General features: G+C 40.9%; 1 protein-coding gene across 2 annotated transcripts in view; it reads right to left on the bottom strand.

Annotated features, from left to right (window-relative positions):
• Nucleotides 1-10,023: 10,023 nt before the first annotated feature.
• GABRB1 (gamma-aminobutyric acid type A receptor subunit beta1) overlaps nt 10,024-24,998 on the bottom strand; it is a 359,647-nt gene continuing 344,672 nt past the window's right edge. For both annotated transcript variants that reach the window (XM_044387648.3, XM_044387649.2), the window contains exon 9: nt 10,024-10,436. In XM_044387648.3, coding sequence (XP_044243583.1) covers nt 10,089-10,436 — 348 coding nt within the window. In that variant the 3' untranslated portion in view covers nt 10,024-10,088. The remainder of the gene's footprint in view (nt 10,437-24,998) is intronic.

Here is a 24,998-nt window from a genome sequence, read left to right as displayed (position 1 = left end):
GGAAAGTTCAATTCTGCCAGAACTGGTAGAATCTAGAATGGTGTTATTAAGATCCAGTCTGTTTTGTCATAAGCAATTGGAGAAATCTCGGTGATCACTTTGCGCGGACCCAAACCTGGGTTCAGCTGTCAGTTTGACTGCATTTTGTATCCCTTTTAGAGGTTGCACACATAGGCTGTATGGAACTAACGTAACTTGGGGGAGGGTGTGGGTGGCTCCTGTTTCACAAGGTGTTACCTGTAATCCTGAAGTACTGCCCGTTATGAAATTATATTTTTCTGTTGCTACATTTACCAGTGTAGGTCATTTACAGACTCTCTACCAGGACAAGAACCACAGATGCTTTGGGCAATAGGAAGAATTAGGAAATGGGGCATTTACCCTTAAGGACCTTACACTTTATTTAGGCAAGGGGAGCATCTATTCGCAAAACTGCCGGAAGATACACAGATTCAACATCCATTATTACTGACTTAGTGGCCACAAGAATTGAGGGAGTGCTAGCAGGAGAGTGAACTTACTGAGGGAAGGTTGCTCATGGATGGTTCTTTGGATGATGGTGGCTTGATTCATTATCCACCACTGGGGAGGGGCTAGGGAAGAGGAAAATCTGGGCAATGGAAATAAAATGTAAAACTTCAAGCACAGCAAGAGCATTTTGGGATGAGAAGTGGCTGTCGTTTCGGTGGAAGGGTAGGAAAGACCTGAGGAGTAGTTTGCTTGAGGGTGGGTCAGGGGAACAAAGAAAATGAGCCTGAGTGATCGAGAGACTGAGGTCAGACTTAAGTGATTCATAGGGAGACAAGGCATATATTTTCTCCAAAGTGTTAATAAATATTTCCCACACCCACCAGGTATGGGGATTATGAGACCTATAAAAAGTATGACTATATAATTGTTATCTAAATGGACAAATTTGAGAGTGAAATGTGGTTCAATTGGTAATTACACACTGGGACTGTCTCAGGGAAATTGGGGCCTGTGGTCCTCTAACAGTAATGTTATCCCGAAAGAACTGGGGCACACCTCAGGCTAGTCACTTGTAATGTGAACCATTCCTTCCACACTTTCCCTCAAGAGAATAATGAAAGGCTTGTGTGTTTGGTGGGGGGGAGGGGGCACGGGCAGGGAGGAGGAGCAGGACAAAAAAAGAACAAAAGTGTTTACTTACGGTATCTAAATGTTGGGAATGGAAATTGTTCTTCTTCCTACCCTCCTCTTAACCTTTAAACCACCCAAAACCTGGATCATCAAGGTAAAAAGGGGTAGATATAGGCAGTGTGATACAGTAGACAAAGCTTTGCCTTTGCAGCCACAAAAAACGAAACAAAAAACCAAACTCAGATTGAATACTGACCCTATCACTAACTAGTTATCAGGTCTGGGGTAAATAACCTATTTAGCCACTATTTTCAGATATTGGTATTGTCATCATAACCACAGGATTGTAGGGAAGATTGAATTATGAAATTATGTGTAGTGTTTTCTGATACCTTGGACTAATGTGACAGTCACAATTGGATATCTACCCAAAAGCCATTCCTCCCTCTTTTTGTTAACATATTCCATCTTTTCCCCCTGCCCCAGGTATTGGGCAACTCATTGGGTCAATATTGAAAGCCCATCATGATAATTTCATTCCTCTACCAGCGACTGGTTCAGGACTGTGCAATCCAACCCTAGCCAATGAAACAAAAAAAGATGGCTGGCAGAGTTTTTTGGGGAAAGATTTCCTTGCTCTTAGAAAGAGACCTAATGCAGGACTTTCCCGTGTCTGCCACTTGATACGAGTGCATGAGCGTAGCCGTGTTGCAACCACAATGGATCCTGATAACATAGGAAGAACTGGTCTGGGTCCTGGACGACATCACTGTGCTATCGAACTAATGAAGCCAGTAACCCCCGCTCGTGCACTTACTGTTACAGGAGCTGTCACTCTGATTGCCGAAGTTACTTTTAATGGCATCTTTTGTTACTTGTACCTGAATGAACCCTAATTGCTATACATCTTAGTAAATATTCATCTCAACTTGGTGAGAATTTGAAGACTTACAAGTGCTTCGTCTGTTTTTAAAACGATGACATTAAATATGAACCTACCTCAAGGCATAGAGTGTGAGAAACCTGACAAACAAAACTAAGCTCACTACTTGAAGAGGAATGGTGGGCACACCTGCATGTGGGACGTTCGGAACGATAGGTTGTTCAGCGTGTGCGAATGTTAGGCTAACTTTACAAAAAAGCGGCCATCACACAGGTAGACCGGCCTACCATGGAAAGGAGGAATTTTTAGGCATTCTGCTAACAATTCTGAATGGTCAGGGGGCTCTCAGGAGAATCATGGAAGTTTAGAGTTGGAAGGTATCTTTTGAAAAAGGTAAAAGGTTAAGAACATCAGTGTGCAGGAATCGCATTGGGTAACAGGCTCAGAGACTGGAATGGGCAGGGTGCATGCTTTAAGACTATGAATAGCTAGAAACACTAATTTCAATTTAATAAAGTAAACTTTCAGTTTTGTCATGGCTGTGCCTAAAACATTTGGCAGATTGAACTAGTTAAGTGGGGAATGGGGAGGGGGTTTGGAAAAGTGGGGCAGGGAGAGCGGATAACAGAGGTTCTAAAGACCTGGAATCTTTTCCAACTAGATGGGAGGCCGCCCCTTGTCTGAGAGCTCAGCCCTACCTGCTACTCCGCTCACAGAACACAGTGATGGGGGCCAGTCCTGGGGACAAACACTGAAGGGCACTGCCACAGCATTTCTGCTCAGATGCTGCATGGACCTGGGCTTTTCCACTCCCGAGGGGGCATTTCAGGGCTTTTCCTGACTGAGCTGCAGGGAATAGCCTAAAGGATCTGTATCTTCCAGAGATCTAAAAATAGAGACCACACCGATTTATGTTATCTGAGACTCTCCGGTGCTCTTGGAGGGAAATATTATAGTATAGACCATTACTAAAATTGTAAAATAATTTATTTTTGCCATTTGCCTATAAATTTATTTTAAATTTCGAGGTATTATAACTTTAACGTATTTTTAAAGGAATTTGAACAGGTATTGAATTCGATTCACTTGACACCAGATGGTCTACCCTGATGACTTACTCCCAGAAATATACAATAAGGAATATTACTGAATTTATGGGGCTGTGTTAGCAGAGGCTGCAGTGCTCCTGTATCTTTCTAGTAACTTCCTATACAAAGGAACCTCTCTATAATTTCCTTTGAAATGTATCTGGGAACTTGGTTTCCCACTGGTGGAAATTTGGGAGGGAAGTCATCTGGTGGCATGTCGGGAACCGTACCATTGGGCAGTGGTAGGGGCGACATAAAGGCCAGGTCCTGCAGTCCTAACTCCAGGGTATCTTCCATCCACTATAATTTCCTTCTCTCCACCCCACTGCTCATTTACTGTTAACTTTTAAAGTTAGTCTGCACATTGCTTGGTATATGTTTAGAGAACTTTCTGTTCTCTAAGTAGAGGAATGCTGTTTGGAGGAAAAAGATGTTCTACACATTTTATAGGGGCAATTTGGACAAATATGCATTATGACTTGTCTTATTACCCTTAATGTCTGCTAGAAAGCTGAGGGGGAGTCGCTGGGGTGATGCATAGACGTGGAATCTGTAACAGGAGTAAGAGTAACAGTATAAAGTGGTCAAGTTCCTAGAGGATGGTCTGTAACCACTAGTGTATTACGTGAATGAGAAACTATTCTGGAAGGAATAATAATAGGTTTTTAAAAGGCGTACAATTAAGGCTGAAGGAGGGCATGAGGAAATGAATTTGATGGACAAGAGCTGATACAGTGTGAATTCACCATACCGCAACCAGAATGTCAGGGGACGTTCTTGTCAGCCAACTTTGGTGTAGATAATGTGAATTTCCCCAGGTTTGAGCTAATGATTTTTTATTTCCACTTTATTTTCAATTAGGCTGAGGGAGACAAGGTTTATGTAAACATGTACTCTTGACATAAAGGACTAAAGGACAGAAAAGGCAGAAAAGAAAAATAACCCGAGGCAGTTCAGAGGAGGCCAGCACGATTATACAAGCTACCTCCAAAGACCTTTTGAAGGCAATAGGACTAGGAATCTGGGGAGATTGTTAAAATTTGTTGTTTTTGTGAATTGAAGATACACAATATAAGTTCAAAGAAGCTGAAGCTTTCAGCTCTGCATGGGCAAGACAACTTAGGAGGTCTGGAATGAGAAAGAGGAAAACATGAGGATTCCATTGGGTTAAGGCAGGAGGCAGAATGGCGTCCGGTGCTGGGAGGGAATGAGCACAAGAGAGGTAATCTATTTCACGCACAGCCAAACCTGCACGGTGCACAGGCATATCGTATTTTAATAATTTTCCCCTAGAAAAAAAGCTATATTGGAAAATGTTCCCCCTTTTCTGTTTCTCTTCAAAAGGAAACCCAGGGAGAGGTCAAAGCCAGATGGCAATACTGATTGCTCTTACTCATCCTTTGGCTTCTAACAGGAGCTGTTTAAGCTGGTGGATCTGTGACCCTGTGTTCCTAAGGCAAATGCATCGTGTTATTTGGCCTCTCATTTACTGATTTATTTTTCTATTGTCTTCAGGAAAGGATATGCAGGTAGAGTCATTGAGGACGGTTTTCTTTCCAACTGGTTCAAAAAAAAACTATTTTTCCCGCACTGAATTCCTACTGAAATCTTTGTCATGAGTGCCGGTTGCTCCAGGATGTGCAGGGTATCTAAGGGCCAATCAGGAACGACTCTGAGCCCCTTGATGTACCAAAGACTTTTTGGTAAGGAAAAACAAAACAAAACAAACAAGTGTTAGACCTCTTCCGTTCAAATAAGGAAATTCTTCCTGCCGGAGAAGTAAAAGTAAACTCAAAACTCTTTATCCTTACCCTTCTAGGAACTTAGTATTTTCTGGTTTGCAATTCTTCTCTTAAAAAGGGTTTCCTTTCAAAGTGGCTTGTGAAATTACAACCTTTCACTATTAAGTTTCTGTCAGTTTAGTTGATTTCTGTTATATAGAAAAAGCATGATTAAAGTAAAAGTACAGTGTATTCTGACTGACCTGGTTCGTTCCTACAGGCCCTTTTCTTATTTGATTACTGATGGGCACTGGTTGGCACATTTCGGAGCCAAAGTGGCTCTCTGGGTACACAGAATCCCGGTACAAAAAGCCCTGCCTTGCTAAGTTCTTAACTCTAAGAAAGACATTGTGCACTACTAAGAAACCAGTCTATGTCCCAGCTTGCTAGGATATTCTGATTTTCTGCAGACACCATCACCTTCTCTGGGACTGCCAGCTGGCAAGAAAACACATCTTACGGCTAAATATCCCACCATTCTGAAGTCTTTTTCAAGAATACCAGGACTTGGGAGAAATATATGTGAAAATATTTAATTACCAGATTCTAAGTTTAACTAGCACGTATCAAACACAACCCTGAGCCCCCCCCCCCATTGAAAAATACTAGCTTTAATTGCCAATATCTCTCTTTACCCTTTAGAAACAGTGACATGGTTACCTCTGCATCTTTGAGGGACAAATCACCCAGTTGGTGTTTCAGTGTCATTTGCTGTCTCTTCCTTTTCTCCTTCCCATCCTTTGGACATTTGACTGTGTGTTTACCCCGATCAAACCCATCCATTCCCTTTTATTCTTATTAAAAGTTCTGGGAAACATTGTGGAAGGAAAAAAGTTAGAAACTAGAGCTATTGGTGCAGAGGAAGCTTTGGATTACCTGTGGATTTTGAACATCTCTTTCATTCCCGACCCCTCAACAGTGCGGAAATTTGGTATTTCGATATATGAATAGTCACGAATGACTGATAAAAGCACGTCTACTTTTCACAGCGCGGTTCCAGGAGCAGTCGCTACAGTTCCTGTCTCCGCTGGTGCGCCGTCCCTGAGCCCCGCAGGAGCGCGGCCTTCTCAGCAGCTACTGCCCCTTTCCGTGGGGCGGGGGCGCGAGGCCGGGAGCACAGACGCCTGGCAGAGTCACACAACGGCACACACGAAATGGCAGAGAAAGAGCAAGAGTGGAAAAGATTCTGGTTTGGGCCCAAATCACTAGTCGCTTCACTTCGTGAATGAAAGCAAATGCCTTAGAAGCTTACAGTATTTACAGTGCTCGGATTGTTCAAACATCCACCCAAAGCCGAGGACCACCACGCAACAGGGAACAATTCAGTGAACTATGTACAGAATTTACAAGGAACTTTACATAATATTCCACATTCCCTCAGAAGTTTACCTTTGCTTTCAGGAAACTGAGATGTGTATTCGTTTTTCTGTCTTTCTCATCCCAGTAATTGCTGATTGAACCAACACGAACAAATGCTGCCACCTTCCTCTTTCCTCCCTCCTGGGATCTAGGATTACACTTTGTTTAGGAAAAAAAAGGGAGGGGGGCACATCACCCTTTGGTGAGATACTATTCAAAATTGTCCATATAAGAAATCTTGGAGGTCGTTTCCTTCTAGCATTATAAATATATTTTGTTTGTTTAACTTGGCGAATTTCAGTTGAGTTCTTTCATAAATGAATATTTATAAAGGAGTCATTGATTTTGGAAAGATGGAATTTAGTCAACATTTCTGTGTATTGTACGTAATGTTTGTTTAAGGAAAGCCTATCCTTGGATCTATAAACCAAACTTTATTCTCTGCACCATGTTTTTCTCTTTGCATTTTCAAGATCTTTCATTGCTTGTAATGCACAATAAAGATGGCACATATGAGAACACGTATCATTTAGTCAGCAGAATCACCAACCAGTCTGCTGTTTCTGTTTGGCAATACAGAGGATGCAGGCAATCATCTGGGATAATTTAAGCCCAAAGTGTGTCTTTACCTGGTCTGCCTCACAAAGCTGGTAAGCGTAACACACATCACCCCTGATATTTTAAGCCAAGGAACATGAGTGGGAAAAATGAGTGTGTAGTCATCACTCTCAGATGAAGGATGGGGTTTCCACTGGGTCTACACGGGTTACATCTATGCCACAGCTTGTCACAATTTATGAACTGTGGACATGGGGTCTCCTGGACGTGACTGTGGCATAGAAGAGTGAGTCCGTGCAGTTTTCTGCCTCTGCTGCCACTTCAGTAATGCAGGGGAGTATGGCTATTTTCACGGCAAACAGAAAACAAGCCAGTAATAGCTAGAGAGTAACCCCTCGATAATGTCCTGATCTGAATCTTTCAGGAATGGGGACCAGTTGGAGGGCACTTAGGAATGTCTTAACAACTTTTATGTACATCATTTAGACCAAGACAAGGGAGAGAGGCAGAGAAGGAAGGAATTTTTTCCATATACTGTTAAGCCTGGAGACAGTGTAGGTGGGGGCCGGTGGAGGGGATTTGGCTGGGAAGTGTCCAGAAGAAGGAAGGGGGGACAGAGGTCATGAACCAGAAATATGTCACCTTCTCCATTTTTCAGGCTACCATTGCCTCTAAAATCAAAGCTATTTAATAGGATTCGCACCATCCTGTGGCTGTGACCCTTCTACAGCCCAGGAGGACAAAGGTGAAACCATTTTGTGCCTGATGGCAGATTCAGGCTTACTAATTTTTCATTTTACAAAGGTTAAGATACAATAATTCAGAATGTTCTCTTTTTCTCAGAGATACTTTACCTTTAAACTACAGACATCAAATTCCATAGACTTTTAAGGCAAGATAAAAAAATAATTAACAAATATAAATTACCTCAATCTTTTCCAAGGAGAACGAGCTAAACAGATGAATAAAGAAAAATTGTTGTGTTAAGGAACATAGATTATAGATACTTCCTTTCTCATTTAGCATTTCATCCTTAAAAGCTTTTTAAAGAGCTTTGACACCAGAATGATTCATTCCTGTTAAGCAACAGCCAACAGTCTCCCTTCCTGTGTTTAAATACACAATGGTTCCTGGATGGTCATTGGAAATATTAACCTCACAATCACTGGTATGTTCACATTCCATTCTATTTGGGCATTTCATGATGGCAAAGCATTTTTCCCTTCCAAGAACTAACTAGTCAGTTACAAAATGGATCCCTTCATCCCCACAGGGAACTGTGATTATGTAAACTGAAAACCTAAATGAGAATTTCGTCCCCATATCCTACTAATTTCTTATGAAATCATTGAGATAATTTTCCCCATAAAACACAGTTTTTATATTCTTACTAATGTATATTATCTATAGCCATAGTCATTCATTTATTTTGGAGTTCTCTTTTCTTCTTGCCTTCTAAAAAGAGCATCTCAAAGCTCTGTCCCCTTGGGGTCATCAGCAGGAATTTGGCCTTATCTTTCCAATTAAGTTTCTAGCAGCGGATGCTGTTGTCAACAGGGACCCTCATCATAGCCTTAGGGAGAAAGCCAGATCATCAAATGATGCAATCATCCTTATTATTCCCTCAACTCTTATTTGACATCCAGGGATCAGATTCTGAACAAATTGCCTCCATCACTGGTTGGTCGTTTTAGGGTTTCACTCAGCCATGCAAATAAACATACAGAGTTCTTAGCTACTCAGGCTGAAAAAAAAAATACTGAGGCTTTAATGACATAAAATGGGAGAAACCTCAACTGTAGCTGATGGGACAGGCTTAGAAGTGTGTGTTGGGTTACTGAGGGATGCCCCTCAGGTGACTCGTGACCACAGTAATCGTGAGCAGAGATAAGGCAGAGCAGTAATGACAATGATTCATGAGTGCAGACGAGTTTATGCTTTAGGGGCTGGTATGCGTGTTTGAAGGCCCAGTGATGTTGTCATTGTTGTTGTTATCTGTGGTTTTCCTACTTTGAAGTTTTTCTTTCAAAAAGAAATCTGGCCTCAGAGGAGAATGACAGCAAAGAGGGTGTATGTGCATTTCCTGAAGCATTCATTTCATACTTTGGAATGCAGAGCTCAGAGAGCAGAGCCCTAAGGTGCTCGCTGAGGCCTGTCCAACAAGGCCTGTCATCATTAGGTGCTACTCTCTGGAAGGCTAAGAAATATATACTATTTGATTTAAGATTTGGCAGTATACGTAACTGCCCAGGCACCCTTTTCACAGCACATAAGACTTGCCTTTCTCATGGAAAGGGCAAATTTTTTTTTCAAGCAAAAAGTGCTCACCATCCCATTATCGAAGCCCTCCTCCTCCATTCTCTTTCCTCACTCTCTCTGGAGCAGGGACTGGGGATGTGTGCAGACATGGCTTCAGGGCACAGAGGCAATAAAATGAGTTCAGGGCTGCTCGTTTGAATAGTTAAAGAAATCACCATGGCCCCAGACTCCTTATTCTCGACAAGAGAAAAATGTCTCAATGGCCACCATGATGGATTCTAGTGCTTATTTTAAATCTGCTTACAAGTCTGAGAAAGAAGCATTTTTTTTTTTGGTTTGTTTTTCCAGAATATCCAGTTTAATGGTGAAGTGAAGATGGCAGATTTGTTTTGCACAACCTCCATCAGCCCTTGTCAATCCCTCCCTCCTCTCCCATGGAGCTGGGACCCCTTCTACAAGGGGGTTTTGGGGACTTGAGGGTGGATGGGAGTCTTCCTTCCTCATCTAGGTTCCTTTTATCTCCCCCTCTTCCTGGAAATCTGTAACTTGTCAATGGCTTTGTTTTTTCTTCTGAGATCCTGGAAATTGTGTTGTTTTTTGGCAGCATGAGATTGTTACAGTTTACCAGGAAGCAGTGCGCGCAGACCTAGGTCCTCCTTCATTCTCATTTAGAAAATAAATCGATAAAATCCAGGGCAAGTAGGAAGGACTGCTAAAGATTTATCTAACTTCTCTCTTTGTGTGTGTGTGTGTGTGCGCGCGCGCGTGTGTGTTTGTAAACATGGCAATTAATAGAGCTCTGAGAGAGCTGATAACCTGGACCACAGTAGACTGGAAAAAAAGTTTTGTGTGTGTGTTTGTGTGTGCATGTGTGTGTGTTGTTTTTGGAAGTAAACATGGTGCCGTAATAAAATTGATATGCAAGACCTAAAACCAATTGGATGGCTGAATCTCTTACCTCAAAAAACCCAGCAGCATCGCAGCTGCTGGGGGGGCGGCTGTGGGGTTAAGAATCAAGAGGAGAGGAGAGTAGTCGTTTAGGAACCATTAGGACAGACCTTAGTGTACATAGTAAAGCCAATAAACGACGTTAAAAAGAGAAAAGGTGATGGGGAAGAACATTCGGGACCACTTGTCTATGGAATTGACGTCAGTCAAGTCGGGGATCTTGACCTTGAGCTGCGAGGCGCGCCGGCGGATGCGGCCCTTGCTGTGCGCGCCGTGCCGGTCCAGCGCGCGCCCGTAGCCCTCGCGGCTGCTCAGCGGCTTGCGGTACTGGATGCTGGCGCTGTCGTACGAGTACATGCTGGTGGCCTTGGGCTCGCTCACGCCCGTCAGCACTTCCGAGCCGCTCGTCTCGTTCCGGATTTCCAGGGTGCTGAGCAGAATGTTGCCGTGGGCGTCGACCTGACGAGAAAGGGACCCGCTCAGGCACAACTGTCGGGACGCTGCCTGTTTTCATTAGCCTGTAACGGATGACCCGGCACGGGGCTCCCGAAAGACTGTCCCGCCGGCTCCCGAAAGACTGTCCCGCTCTGCGTGCCTCCTGGACTTGAAGATTAGCTGTCATCTGTGTATCTCTCATCATTATTGACCTAATCTACTATCTATCTATCATCTATCTATCATCTATCTATCTATCTATCTATCTATCTATCTATCTATCAATCATCTATCTATCATCTATCTATCATCTATCTATCAATCATCTATCTATCATCTATGTATCTATCTATCATCTATCATCTATCTATCTATCATCTATCTATCATCTATCTATCTATCTATCATCTATCTATCTATCTATCTATCTATCTATCATCTATCAATCATCTATCTATCATCTATCTATCTATCATCTATCTATCATCTATCTATCTATCATCTATCTATCTATCATCTATCTATCAATCATCTATCTATCATCTATCTATCTATCTATCTATCATCTATCTATCATCTATCTATCTATCATCTATCAATCATCTATCTATCATCTATCTATCTATCATCTATCTATCATCTATCTATCTATCATCTATCTATCTATCATCTATCTATCTATCATCTATCTATCATCTATCTATCTATCTATCATCACCCGTCTAGGTCTGTTCGTCTCTCTCTCCCTCTTTCTCTCCCATCGTCTGTCTATATCTGTCTGTCTCTACCTAATTCATCATCTATCTAATCTACTATCTACCTATTTAATCCATCACCTATTTGACTACTCTTCCATCTATATCTCTTCTGTCTAACCCTGCATCTATCTGTCTGCCAGTAGGCAGTCTACTATCTAATCTACCATCTAGTTATCTACCATTTATTTATTTATCACGCCTCTATTTATCGTCTGTCTAATCTACCATCTAGCTAACCTTCTATCTAATCTACCCTCTATCTGTTCATCCATACGTCATTTATATGTATGTATACTTATATATATCATTTATAACTACGGCACTTTTTCTTGTTACAAAAGCGGCACATGAAAGTAAGTAAAATTAGAAATAAACAGGAAACAAAAAAATAAGTAGAAATTTATAATTTCACCTTTAGAGTTCATTATTTTTAATATCCTGTTAGCCCTCCTTTTTTCTATTTGTATATACTTACAAGCACAGGCTCACCTGGGATATTTTGCTTTGCAATCAGCTTTGGTCAGGGAATAGTGTACCTGGTCCTATTTCCATGTTAATAATTATTCCTCTGTGGTATCATTTATTAACAGTTTATATGGATAAAGCATAATTGGGTTCATCTAGCATTAGATGTTAAGGCTTGTTTTACTTTTTCAGTGTTATATAAACAAGCCTGCAAGGGACATCCTTTAGCTAAATCTTTGTACATCTCCATAATTATTTCCTCAGGCGAAATTGCAAAAGTAGGATTCAGGGGTCAAAAGGATATGCCTGGCTATACTTTGACTTTAGTGTCTCTACCATTATTCATTATTGCTTCCTGCCATGCCAGTGGTACCTATCCCAGATTTTCTCGGTTTTGTTTATGCTATGCCCACACACATTTGAGGAACTACAGAAAATGGGAGCACATTTGGCCTATAATGTGGCTTTGTTTAACTTCACGCTGATGCACTCTGCGAACTAATTTACCCTCAGAAGATAAGCTCGTTCATACAAATGAGTCTGAAGTACTTCCACGGCAGCACAGGTAGCGGTGTTTGAATCTCGTGTTATTAGCACAGTGCCCGAGTTACAGTAAGTGCTCTATAAATGCTTTCAAGTGAATCTCAGTAAACACTTCTGAATGCCAAAGGTATAGGTAAGCAGACAAAAGAAACGGGTGACCAAAAAAGACAGAGTAAAGCATAGGAGGAGGCAAAGACAAAAAAAGAAAGGTAGAGAGAGCGGTGGGAATTGATGCTGGTGCATCACAGATGAGAGAACGAAGATTTGAGCGTCCACCGTGTGCCTAGCATCATGGTAGCTGCTTGTATATAGTCCTTGTTTGTCACCTGCTACAGCCAAATGCCTCAAGTTTACTCCACTGCTGGATCTGAGATTACAACCCGTGTCTTGTCTGATTCAAAACTTATGTGCTTTTTACTGAGAAAGGACTGCTTCATAGTCCTTGGCCTTCACCACATCCCGCAGTGAATTTAATGATGCATTTGCTAGCTTTAAGCTTAGAGGTAGTCGGTGAGAGATGGTGACTAAATCTGGTGCGTCCCTCCACTGCCATCTGTCATGTGTCAGTAAAGCATGTGGCTCCAGCCTAATTGAGCTACCCATTATGCCTTCACGGCACTTCTACTGGCTTCTTTATTCAGGGAGTTAGTATTAATTTTTGTTGTTAATAACTACTATTTATTGAATCCTACTGCATAATTTATCTCAGTTATTTCTTATAACAACACTATGAAATATATAATATTATCCTAGCTCAGCAGGTAGGGAAATAGAGATTCAGAGAGCTTAAGTAAATGGCCTGCGATTAAACAAAGAAAAAGTGCTCCATTTGGGAATAAAATACAGGATTTTCTTTGCCTTAAATACAACTTTCCCTCCTGTTTGCATGTTAATCAATATATTTTCTTTAAAGGCTCCGTTGAAATCCTACTTTTTGTGTGTACCTGTGTACCTTCCCTGATTATAGTAACTTCAAAACCAACTTCCTCTCTCTCTCTTTCTCTCTCCCTCTCTCTCTCTCTGCAAGCGATATTGAGTACTATGTGCCAGGCACAGTGCTAGGTGTCCGGCATGTGTGTGTGTGTGTGTGCGCCCACGCGTGCGCGTATGGATGGAAAGTCATGCATATGAAAGTTTACATTGTGAAAAAGGATGGTAGCATTGAAGTGACAAGGAGCAAAGTGCTGAATTCATTAGAAAAGGAACAAGTCCCTTAGAAGATAATCATGGTGCACATAATTCCGCTAGGCACTGTGGTGTTTCAGTCAAGGGTATCACAAAACATGGATTTTGTCCTTGAGATAATAATCTCCTTAGAGATACAGGAGTAAGATATAATTTGGGGAGTGACAAGAGTTTTTAGTCAAACGCTAAATTGTACAGCATAGACTACGATTAGGGGTTCCTAAAAGTCTGGGGGTCAAGGAAGTATTCATGAAGGAGGTGAAGCTTGTCCTAGGCCTTAAAGGATGGGTAAAAGAACAAAGGATTGAGAGCAGAAAACTTTGTTCTTGGGGTGCCTGGGTGGCTCAGTGGGTTAAGCGTCTGCCTTCGGCTCAGGTTGTGATCCTGGAGTCCTGGGATCGAGTCCCACATTGGGCTCCCTGCTCAGAGGGGAGCGTGCTTCTGCCCCCTACCCTGCTCATGCTCTCTTACACTCTCACTCTCTCAAATTAATAAACAAAATTAAAAAAAAAGGGAACTGTATTCTCATCATGGTTTTGTTATTAAATCTATTTCTTCAGCTATAAATAAAAGGTTTTCACTAGGTAATCTCAAGGGTTTGTTTCTGACTTTTGACAGTATTATGAATAATATTCTAGGCAGAGGACACAGCACACTAAAAACAAAAACAAAAAGCCTTGTAAAATTGAATCACTTGAGCTGTACTGTGTGCATCATTAAGTTACATTATTACGAAATCTCCCTAAGTAAACAAGTTACTAGAATTTAGAATCAGCCAGTGAAGCATACAGATGCGCCTCATTACACGGAAGTCACGCAAAGGTACATTTTATTAAGATATTTTGGTTGACTTTGGTACAGACTCAAATGCACCAATAAATTGCATGATGTTTATTAGTTCGTGCAAATCCCTCAAAATATTTTGTCATTGAGCTAGACATCATAGCTCTATGTGGTTTGACATATAAAATAATCTGGTTCTACAAGTACTCTTGAAAGCTGACTGCATTACTGTGTAGTTGAATCAACATTACCGTGTTCTTTATCAGGGAAACTTAAGACGTGTCCTGTGTTATGACCCATCTTCAGTCTCTCTCCTACACACAGTCTAGAACTTCTAAAAACTAGTGCTACAGATCGTGCATGTACGTGTGTGTGCGTGTGTGTGAGACAGTGTGCTTGTGTATTTCTTCTGAAGCATGAGTCTTCACTCCCCACCTTCTAAGCTTTTTGCTGCCTCATCAAGTGAACGCGGGGCAGCAATGCCACTGTTGATGCCAGCAAGCTTCTGGTTGGCTCTACCCGAACCCCTGCCCTTTGGAGAAGAGTGTCTTTCCTTTCACCTCAACCATATGAAAACACCCAAGATGTCCTTATACCCACAGTGGGCACAGCTTTCCAAAAATAATATCCACGGGGAAAGTGGTCATTGTTTCCTCACACCCTCAGAAGCAGCGAGGAGCCAGGTGGTAGATCACCTCAACATCGGCAGTGGTTAAATGCTGCCTCGTCCATAAGGGATCAACACCTGGGCCTGATCCAGACATCAAAGATTTCGCAACCTTGAGGCGGGAGGGGGTGAGGCAAATGAAAATGTCAACACACTTGATTTCTAGGGCAGACAAATAGATTTTCTAAAGCATTGCTAATGTTGAAATAACTGTTCATTTGGATAATCACTGCCCCACTCCTCCTGTCGCCATAAAGGAAGGAACTTTCCACTCTAGTCCCCAAGACAGAAACTAAAGGATCAATACTTCCAGCTTCTTTTCCCTTTCTCCTCTCCCACTGCTCCCTACTGGGCATATGTGGGAGAAGGACACAGGCATACTTGGCTCCATGTCTTCTGGGTATTTTTCTCCTTCCCAGCTGCTTACAAAGAAGGTGCAACGCAGTTAGGGATGTGCCTGTTGAACCTGCTGGTGGTGAGTCCTGCACTTGTGCGTAGTTCCCGTGACTGGGGAGATAAATCTGTTTAAATGGGGGGGGGGGAATTACCACATTACATTAACTATATATTCCTCAAACCAACATCACTGGTTTTTTTTTTTAAGTTTAGAGCATGATTAAACCTAAATTTAGAGAGAATGAATATAATTGTTATTAAGACTTCAGGAGGGTTGACAAATAAACCCTCTCTCTTCCCCCTCAGATAGAGGATCACAATGTAAGCTTGAGCTGACTGATACCAGGGAGCAGATCTGCAGCCCCAACGGCTCACTAATTGTTCGTCCTCACCTCCCTCCTTACTGGGAAGGTGCATTTTATGCGCTATAAGAGGTAATTTTTAGGTATACCATGGATAAACATTTAAAATGTTAAATTGTTCATTCATCACTCATTTTTTCAGTAAATGTTTACTGCATGCTTACTATGTGTCAGGCACCGTTCCAGACACTGATGAAGAAATCAGCCCCTCCATTAGTAATAGGACACTACGTCTCACATTTAAGAAATTCAAAGATCTCATGTAATAAAGCCCTTTACTTTTACACTCTCCTGAACAAACCCTGGGACTCCCTCCACCTCCAATTCATTCTAAAGATTTTCCTGGATAAATACTGTGACCTCTTTCAAACTTGGGTTACTAATTCTTTTTCCCACAGACTTTCTGAAATTTGCTCATTTGTGAACATGAGATCCGCTTTCTGCCTGCAAAACCTTTCTCTCCTCCTCCCTCCGAAGGTCTCCTTGAAGCCTGCTGACCACAAGCAAATATTGGAGGGGTTCACATATAAAAGAAAGCCTGGGGTTTCACTGTGTCAGGACCGGCGGTGGGGAGGAACAATCCAGCTCCCAGCTGGTGAACCCTCTCCTTCCTTCCTGCAGTGCAGTGCTTACCACCCACAATATCTTGGATTTAAGATCTGAGGACACAGCAGTTCTGGGAAGATGGTGGACAGAACACACGAGGTTCTTGAACTCTTGGCACTTATATTCTTATGGAGAAAAACGGGCAATACCTTCCTTCCTTCTAGAATTAGTTTTTTAAAAAAATCAGCATTATGAAGAAAACAAAGTAGCTGTATATATTGCTTTTAGTGTATTAGGAAAATATAGCCAGCACACTAACTTGGTGATTTTGTGCATGTTTTTCTTAACATTACATTCATGCTCAGATTTCATTATGATGAGTGAAAAATTTTAAGTAATGCATATTTCCTTATTTTCTCCCGACCTTACTACTGAACAGCCTATACAATAGCTCTGCATGGATGTTTAAAGGCTTCTTAATCTGAGAATAGTTAGAGCAGAACTCTTCTTACCCAACTTGCTCCTCCCCCTGAGTGTCCCACTAGAATGTTGCTCTTGGAGGCAGGGACTTTGTCTAATTCACTATTGTTTTCTCACAGCTGAGAAAAGTGCTTGGCATGGGAGCATTCAATAAATATCTACTGCATGAATGAAAGAATGAATGAATGATAGTACAGCTGGTAAAAGGGCAAGGGGCTAAATTGTGGGTATCAACTTGGCTAGGCTACTCACCTGGCTGTTTAGTCTAGCACTAGTCTAGATGTTGTTGTGAAGGTAATTTGCAGGTGTGACATTTCCAATCAGTTACTATAAATAAAGGAGAATCTATTTGATGATGTGGGTGGGCTTCATCCTATCGCTGAAAAGTATTAAGAGCAAACGCTTTAGTTTCCTGGAGAAGAAGAAATTCTGCCTCAAGATCATGCCAGAAATTCTGCCTGAACTTCTAGCCTGCCCTGCAGATCTCACACACAATTGTAAGAGCCAAGTCCTTAAAATAAATCTCTTTTTTAGGTATATTGATTCTGTTCCTATTGGTTCTGTTTCTCTGGAGAATCTGACTGACACAAACGGTATGGCAAAGGTCACGAGGGTGGTTTTCAAATGACTAAAACATTGATGTGATGGCTCTATTTCTTCGCTCAACAGAACCCTGAGCAAATGTACAAATTCATTTGCTAGCTTGGGGCTAGCTTTTCTCCCACCCCGTCCACCTTACTCACTCTCTCCTTCTCTCCGTCCCCAACATCCCCAAATGGTGCCTTAGGCTGTGAAAAATGTTGCCACTCACTGAATTGAACTGTTCTGGATATTTTCCATATGTAAATATAGCAGAACTCATTTCAGTGTAATTGGAATAAAATATAATCTTGTTTTCAGTGGCAGCTTTAAAGCCCTGTTGAGAAATACCTCTGGGCTCAATCTACTTTACAAACAGAGAATTATTTCCTTCTTGCTGGCCAATTCAATTAGGTTCACATTTACTGAGGGGTTCTGAAGTAGAGCACAGGAAGCCAAGGAAAGCGATGTTCGCCACAGAAAGAGCTGCCTTTCAGAAGCCCACAGTCTATTTAATTGAGGTTGTTTGGTGCGAATGGCTGCCTTCACCTGAAGGGAGCAGAGAGCCACGGAGCCACACCTCACATCTGCCCTTCCTGCTCATAGAATGTACCGCGTTCATGCTGTTGCTGTCAGTCATTAGCTCCCACCAGGGCTGCCAAATGCCAATCCCTTCGTCTTAAATTCTTGAAACCTTTTGGTTTGGTGATGGGGGGAGAATGGGAGGCTTTGCCGGAGATGATGTGTGTGTCTCTTTGCCATGTCCTGACAACTAGTGGTGGAAGCAGAAACTTTAATGTCCTTTCAAGAAGCTATAGAAGATTAAGCATAAACCTACATAAATCTAAATAAATCCACACTCTATTATTTAGGAATTAGAGAAGGAAAAAACGATAAATGAAACAAGGTGCAAATTTCCAGAACATTACTAGGTAGACAATTTCTCTTGGATCCCTTTCTTTGCCTTTCTCCCATTCAGTGTATGAGCGGATCCAAACGGCTTTACTTTTGAACACATCCTGATTCTGACCACTTCTCCCCATCATCATGTCTTACTGAATAATTGATCTACCTCTTTCCAGGAAGGAAGCCCTGTGGTCTTTTCTCTACACAGCAGCTGGAGTAATACTTAAAAAATGTAAACCAGACCATGTCTCCTCTGTTTAAATCTAGCTACTTCCCAAGACAAAGAATAAAATCCAGATTTCTCATCCAAATCCACGAAGCACTCCGTGATTTGAAGTCCTGCAGGGACCTCTGCCCTCACTCCGACCACTCTGCCCCTGGAGCTCTCTGCTCCACCCACACTGGTCTTTCCTTGGCGGCCCCCTGATGCTCCTACGTCCTCAGGGCATTTTCACCTGCTGTTCCTCTCTCCTGGAACGATATTGCTCAGTGGTTACCTGCCTAGCTCCGCGGCATTTTCTTCACCATATGATCATCATGTGCCATTATAGCATGTATTTATTTACACATTTGTTATTCAACTGAGATGTAAGCTCCAGGAGGGCAGCTGCTCTTTTGTTACTCTTGTTGTTCATCACTGTATACATACCCCCCCCCCCCCCACCCCGGGGTTCCGGAAAAGAGGCTGAGACTGCGAAGGAGGAGCTGAGTAAGTGTCAATAGAATGAGGAACTCTGAAACTCAGACCTGGAGTCGTCTGTCTGAACTTTCAATGGCCAAGGACACGTAAGTGGCTAGAATCTCTAGGTTCATGGTTCTCAGATGTTATTGTACATCTGAATCTATTGGGAAGCTTGTTAGAAATAAAGGTTTGAGCTCATTTCATCCTAAATTAAGGTCTTCCCAGTCTGCATTCCAAGGGTCCTAGCTGATTTTGGTGTACCTAAAAATCCACAAAGCAGTTAACTGATTTCAAACAGCAAGACTGAATTACAAATATGCACTGTTTAAGGCTGAGAGATGCATCTCATGAAGGTTGGGGAGTAACTCCTTAAGTTGATGTGAGTGGGAATTTATTGAGCTTTGAGGAGAGAACGATAGAAACAAGAAAACAAAGTACTTTATACATGGGAGCATTTTATACATGGGCTTAGGGAGTTCCAATATTTGAGATGAGTGCTTTCTACAATCAAATATAAAATGCATTATAATCAGCAAATTCACTGAACTCTGAATGATGCAAACAAAGGCCATTTTCTGGATTCATCTTCAGTGCATCCCCTTAAAATATTCATCCCAAATCTCTTCAGTAATGTTTTGCTCTTCAGATAAATAGAAGAAGGATTTTGGTCAGAATATTCATTACTTTTCACATAGTTGAAAGGAGATATTTAAAATGTGTGAAGGCAATGTACCTGTGAATGTCTTGGAGTTCGTGGAATACTACACTTATGTGGATAAGTCTTTGTTACCGTATCACATTAGGTATGATTTTCTTAATGTATTAGCCATGGTTTCCTAAAGTAATCAAAAAAGCACTTCTATACTTTATTCCTCCCAACTGGAGAATATTATGAAGTAAAGGCAGAGTGGAGTTATCAATCACTTTAGATTCTAATACAGGGATTTCAGGAGAAGGAATTGCTGAGAAAAGTATTGGGGCGCCAGGGTGGCTCAGTTGGTTGAAAGTCCGAATCTTGATTTTGGCTCAAGTCATGATCTCAAGGTCGTGGGATTGAGTCCTGTGTAGCTCTGCATTGTGTCATGTTCTGTGCTGGGTACGGAGCCTGCTGACGATTCTCTCCCTCCCTCTGCCTCTCCCCCACCTCCCTCTCTCTCTCTAAAAAAAAAAAACAAAAACCAAGTAGCAACGTAGGTTGAAAGCAATCTATTAATAATACACACCTATTATTACCACGGACTATCCCTAATCAAAATAGACGTCCTTCATTAGAAAATATTTATTGTATATATTTTTAAATTTTGAAAGGTATCAAACAGTTCTCACTTTAGGAAAGGCTTAAAAATTTTGTTTTTGTAACACTAGGAATATAATAGGAAAAAAGTTTCCAATTACACATGAATTTTAAGAGTATCCTGTTTGGTTTTGTAATTAATTCATTAGTTCACTTATTATTTTAAGTCATTTAAGTGCCTGAATTGTGCCAGGCTCTATGACAGGCATTGGAATACCAAAAGTGGAAGACACAGAGTCTGCATTCAAGGCCTATTCTACTTTTCTTTATAGCATTTACTATTATCTGGCATTGTATGTGTGTTTGTGGGTGTCCTGTTCATTGTTTGTGTGTGATGTATTTGTGTGTATGACGTTCATTGTCTTTCTCTCTCATCGAAATGAAAGGTTTTATTTTATTCACTGCTGACTATACCCAGTGCATAGAGGGTATTCCCATACTGTGCTCTCATTAAATATTTGTTAAAGTTAAATATTAAATATTTTTCAAACTAAAAAAAAAAAGTAGGCATAGTGTGCAGTGGAAAGCTACAGGAGGAGCATCAACTTAGCCTGATGAGTGGGGAAGACGTCAGTCAAGAGATGAATTCTAGGGAACAAGCCAAAGTTACTGAAGAGTGAAAACATGGCAGTCTGGGAAAACCATGAGTTGTACTTCTGGAACAAAGAGTGTGTTGGTGAAGGGGAGAAGGAGAAGGAATGAAGCAGAAGAGGAAAGCAGAATGAGATCACAATGGGTGCTGGATCCCGCATTAAGGAGTATGGATATTTTCCTTCTGGCAGAATTGAAGGTGGATTATGGTGGATGCCTATTGGTTTGACCTGTCTGATTCCATACCACCCTCTTCTCAAAACATTACCTGATACTGCTTGGTGCATGTGGTTGAGGTAGGCCTAATTGCATCTTTGAGGCTCTAGGGGTAGTCATGTGACCCAGACCTGAGCATCTAGTGTTTTCCATCTTCCTGATCAGAGAGATTGATTTCTTTTTATTTATTTATTTATTTATTTATTTATTTATTTATTTATTTAACAGAGAGAGACAGCCAGCAAGAGAGGGAACACAAGCAGGGGGAGTGGGAGAGGAAGAAGCAGGCTTTTAGCAGAGGAGCCTGATGTGGGGCTCTATCCCAGAACGCCGGGATCACGCCCTGAGCCGAAGGCAGACGCCCAACGACTGCACCACCCAGGCGCCCCCAGAGAGATTGATTTCTGCATGAGAATATGACTTAAATTGATCCAAAAGATTCAATCCTAAGACTTTTCTATTGTTGTTGTAACTCCTGGGTATAAGACAGTACTTTTGGGTTAGGGTTGTAGAGCTTTGAACGTAAGAACTTTGGTGTTTAGGAACCACCATGCGGGAAGGCTCTACTGAAAGTAAAGCCAATATAAAGGAAAGCAGAGTTAAGAGATGAAGAGAGATGCTTTCTGATGACATTGTTTAAATATCTGGATATAGCCACATGTGAAATTAGAACCATTCATAGACCTTCCATTTGTGTGTGTCCAAACCCCCTGACCTTTTTCTTTATTTTCTTTTATTATTACTATTTTTTAATTATGTTACGTTAGTCACCATACAGTACTTCTTTAGTTTTCGATGTAGTGTTCCATGATTCATTGTGTATAACACCCAGTGCTCCTTGCAATACGTGCCCTCCTTAATACCCATCGCTACCCCCCCTTTTTCTTAAGCCTGTTAAGTAAATTAAATTTCTTTCTCATTTACAAAAGAATCCTAGCTGTTTGGGTATAGAAGAAAATGGACACTAGATGCAAGAGAGAAAATGAGAGAGAGAGAGAAAAAAAGAGGGAGAAGGAGGGAGGTAGGGAGACTGATTTGGAGATTCCTGGAAGGCAAAATTAGACTGTTGAAGCATCTAGAGATTAACTACATTAAGCCAAGAGTGGAGAACAAAGCATGAACTGAGGAGAACAAAGCATGAATTTGAGGGCTAAAGAAGCTCATGAACTGTTAACACAGGCTGTCATGAGAAATCAGCCCAGAAATCAAATGTCCTGCCTGAATGTCTCCAAAATCCAAGATGCTAAGTCAGAAATGTTAAAATTTCATCAAAGGCTGAGAGAAGTGTCCTAGTTGGCCTGAGGACAAGGTAAGCAATGTGGGGTAGGTCCCAGGCTCAAAGGCTAATGTAGGTATCCATCCGTTTCAAGCTAATTTTAAGGAAAGAGCTATTGACCTTTAGGATGCCTGTTTTCACATGCATTATGTATCCTGGAATTAATCACAGTACAGGGTTGATTACCATTTAGAAAGTTGTCTGACAGTGCAGATGTCTAAAAGTTTCTGAAACTAGATGACACTCCCCAGAGAATAGGAATGAGAGAAAAGAGGCCAGATCACAGTATCAATATCTGATTCCGAAGGGAAATTCTATTTCTTAACTGTTGGGGTTACACCCGCATATTTGGTGTGAATTTTTGGCAGATCCAGATGTCCCCCATGACTTCAAATGATTTTGAATCAGTATCTGATTACAGACCGCCCGTGCAACCGTTCCACTTTAGGTGGATCTATTTGCAAATGGGCAGGCATGTGGCCAACCGACACAACCATGTATATTCCAGGTTAGTGTAAAAGTGGCTCAGAAGTGGCTTACTTACAGCCTACTTATACTGTGAAACCTATCTTTCAAAACTCTAAATACCACCTCTAGTTTCAAATGATGCCTGAGGGGTTCATGAATCTATAGTCTTTATCACCTTGGAGGTTGAAACTCTCCTAATGTCTGGATTCAGCATCTGTACTCCTATAAAAAGATGCTTCAGTGCAGCCGGTGGAAATATAAATCAAGACAAAGCAAGCACTTCTGAAGCTTCAGTACAAATAACCCTTGACATGACTGCCCAGCCACGGCTATCAAAAGTAATGTGTAATAAATGAATGATGCCACGCTGTGCTCTATGGCACCAAGGCAAATATTAGGGTCCCTCAAATGAAAATTGTCTGGGACCACAGCACATACATCATTTGAATCCAACTGTTTACAAGTATCTAAAAGGAAAGGGGAGGATCATCCAACCATTATATGAAAGGAAAAATCTAATATTATTTTCTATTTTTTAAAATTTAACCAAGGGGTATCATTCTTAAATACCACACAGGTGGCATTATTATCTTGGAGGTGGCATTATTATTATGCTGGAGATAATAAACTGAACAGATGAAGTAATACACTTGCTTTGTTATTGAAGATTATATCTATCTGCTGTTACAGGACACTGTGATTCAGAAAGAAAAGTGGGGATTGATATAAATCATGCCTTCAAAATATTAAAAATCAAAGTGATAGAAATAGTACAAAAGTTTGGAGCAGAAGCTAAAGTGGACTACAGATAGTCTTTTTCTTACTTATTACGACTATGTAAGGGTTTTATAAAATATTATGATGTAACATTCAGTAACTTGGGTGATATCTAAGAACTCATCCTGAATGGAGAAAGGTTCTCTAGAATTTATTCACCCAACAAATATTTATTTGTTTTTTTCTCTGTTCTAGCCACTGAGTAAAGAACAATAAACATAATATACAAGGACTTTGATGCCAATGCTTGGGAAACTTGCAGTTTAATAAAGAAATAGACATTAAAAAAATAATTAAGTAAACACATATTCATTGTTGTGGTAAATCCTATGGTGGAAAAGCACAGGATGTGGTGAGGACAAATAACAATGGTACAAAATATAAACCAAACCTGGCGGGGGGCGTCAGTTAAGGCATCCTTGAGGTAGTAGCATTTATGACAAGAACTAGTGCAATGGAAAAACTGAGAGATGGCCAGTATTACCTTTAATTTCACGAATCTAATCTTTTCTTCTTCTTCTTCATTTTTTTCTTTTTTTTAGAGAAGGAGAATGTGTGCACGTGGTGGGGGAGGGGAAGAGGAAGAGAGAATCTTAAGAGTTCCATGCTCAGTGCAGAGCCCTTCATGGGGCTTGCTCTCACGACCCTGAGATCATGACCTGAGCCAAAATCAAGAATCGGACACTTAATGGACTGAGCCACTCAGGTATCCTGTTCTTCTTGTTTCTTAATCCTTTCTTCTGTTGTATAAAATCTGATGCTAATCCATCTAATGCATTTTCAATCTATGATTTCCATTGGTTCTTTTCCATGTTTCAAATCTTTTCCTGAAACTCCTCATCTCTTCATATATTATATTAAGCTCATTCTATGGACTTTAAAGTTTTTATTTTGAAATTATTGTAGATTCCTAGAAAGTTGTGAAGATAGCACAGAGAAGTGCCATGTACCCTTCACCCAGTTTCTCCCATTGACTACATCTTATTTAACTATTGTACAATATTACCGAGGAAACTGACATTGGCATAGAGTATGTCTAGTTCTATGTAATTCTATTACATGTGAAGATTCACATAACTACCACTGCAAGATACAGAACTATTCCACCACTGCAAAGATCTGCCTTGTGCTACCCCTTTCTAATTAATCACACTCAATCCCTCCCCTCCATCATTAACTCCTGGCAACCACTAACCTGTTCTTTTGAGGCATATTATATAAATAGAATCATACAGTGTGTAATCTTTAATGATGGACTTTTTTTTTCTCACTCAGCATAATGGCCTTGAGATCCATTCAAGTTGTTGTATGTATCAATAGTTCATTACTTTTTATTGGGCTAGTGTTCCATATTATGAATATACTACAGTTTGTTTAACCAATTGCCTATTATAGGATATTTCAGTTGTTTGCAGTTTTTGGCTATTTCCTATGAATTTCTAAATATATTAATTGTAGTGATTATTATTAATTGTGGTCCTTATCTTTTAAGCCAACATTGAGACTTTTGCAGTTCTGTTTCTATGACTAAACTTTTTCTCTTGAGCATGCCTTCCTGTTTTTTCTCATGCCTAGTAATTTTTTATTATATATTAACTATGCTAATGATACA

This window comes from Ursus arctos, unplaced genomic scaffold (assembly GCF_023065955.2).
Source record: "Ursus arctos isolate Adak ecotype North America unplaced genomic scaffold, UrsArc2.0 scaffold_9, whole genome shotgun sequence".
Taxonomy (NCBI): domain Eukaryota; kingdom Metazoa; phylum Chordata; class Mammalia; order Carnivora; family Ursidae; genus Ursus; species Ursus arctos.
This window is presented reverse-complemented; position numbering and strand designations above follow the sequence as displayed.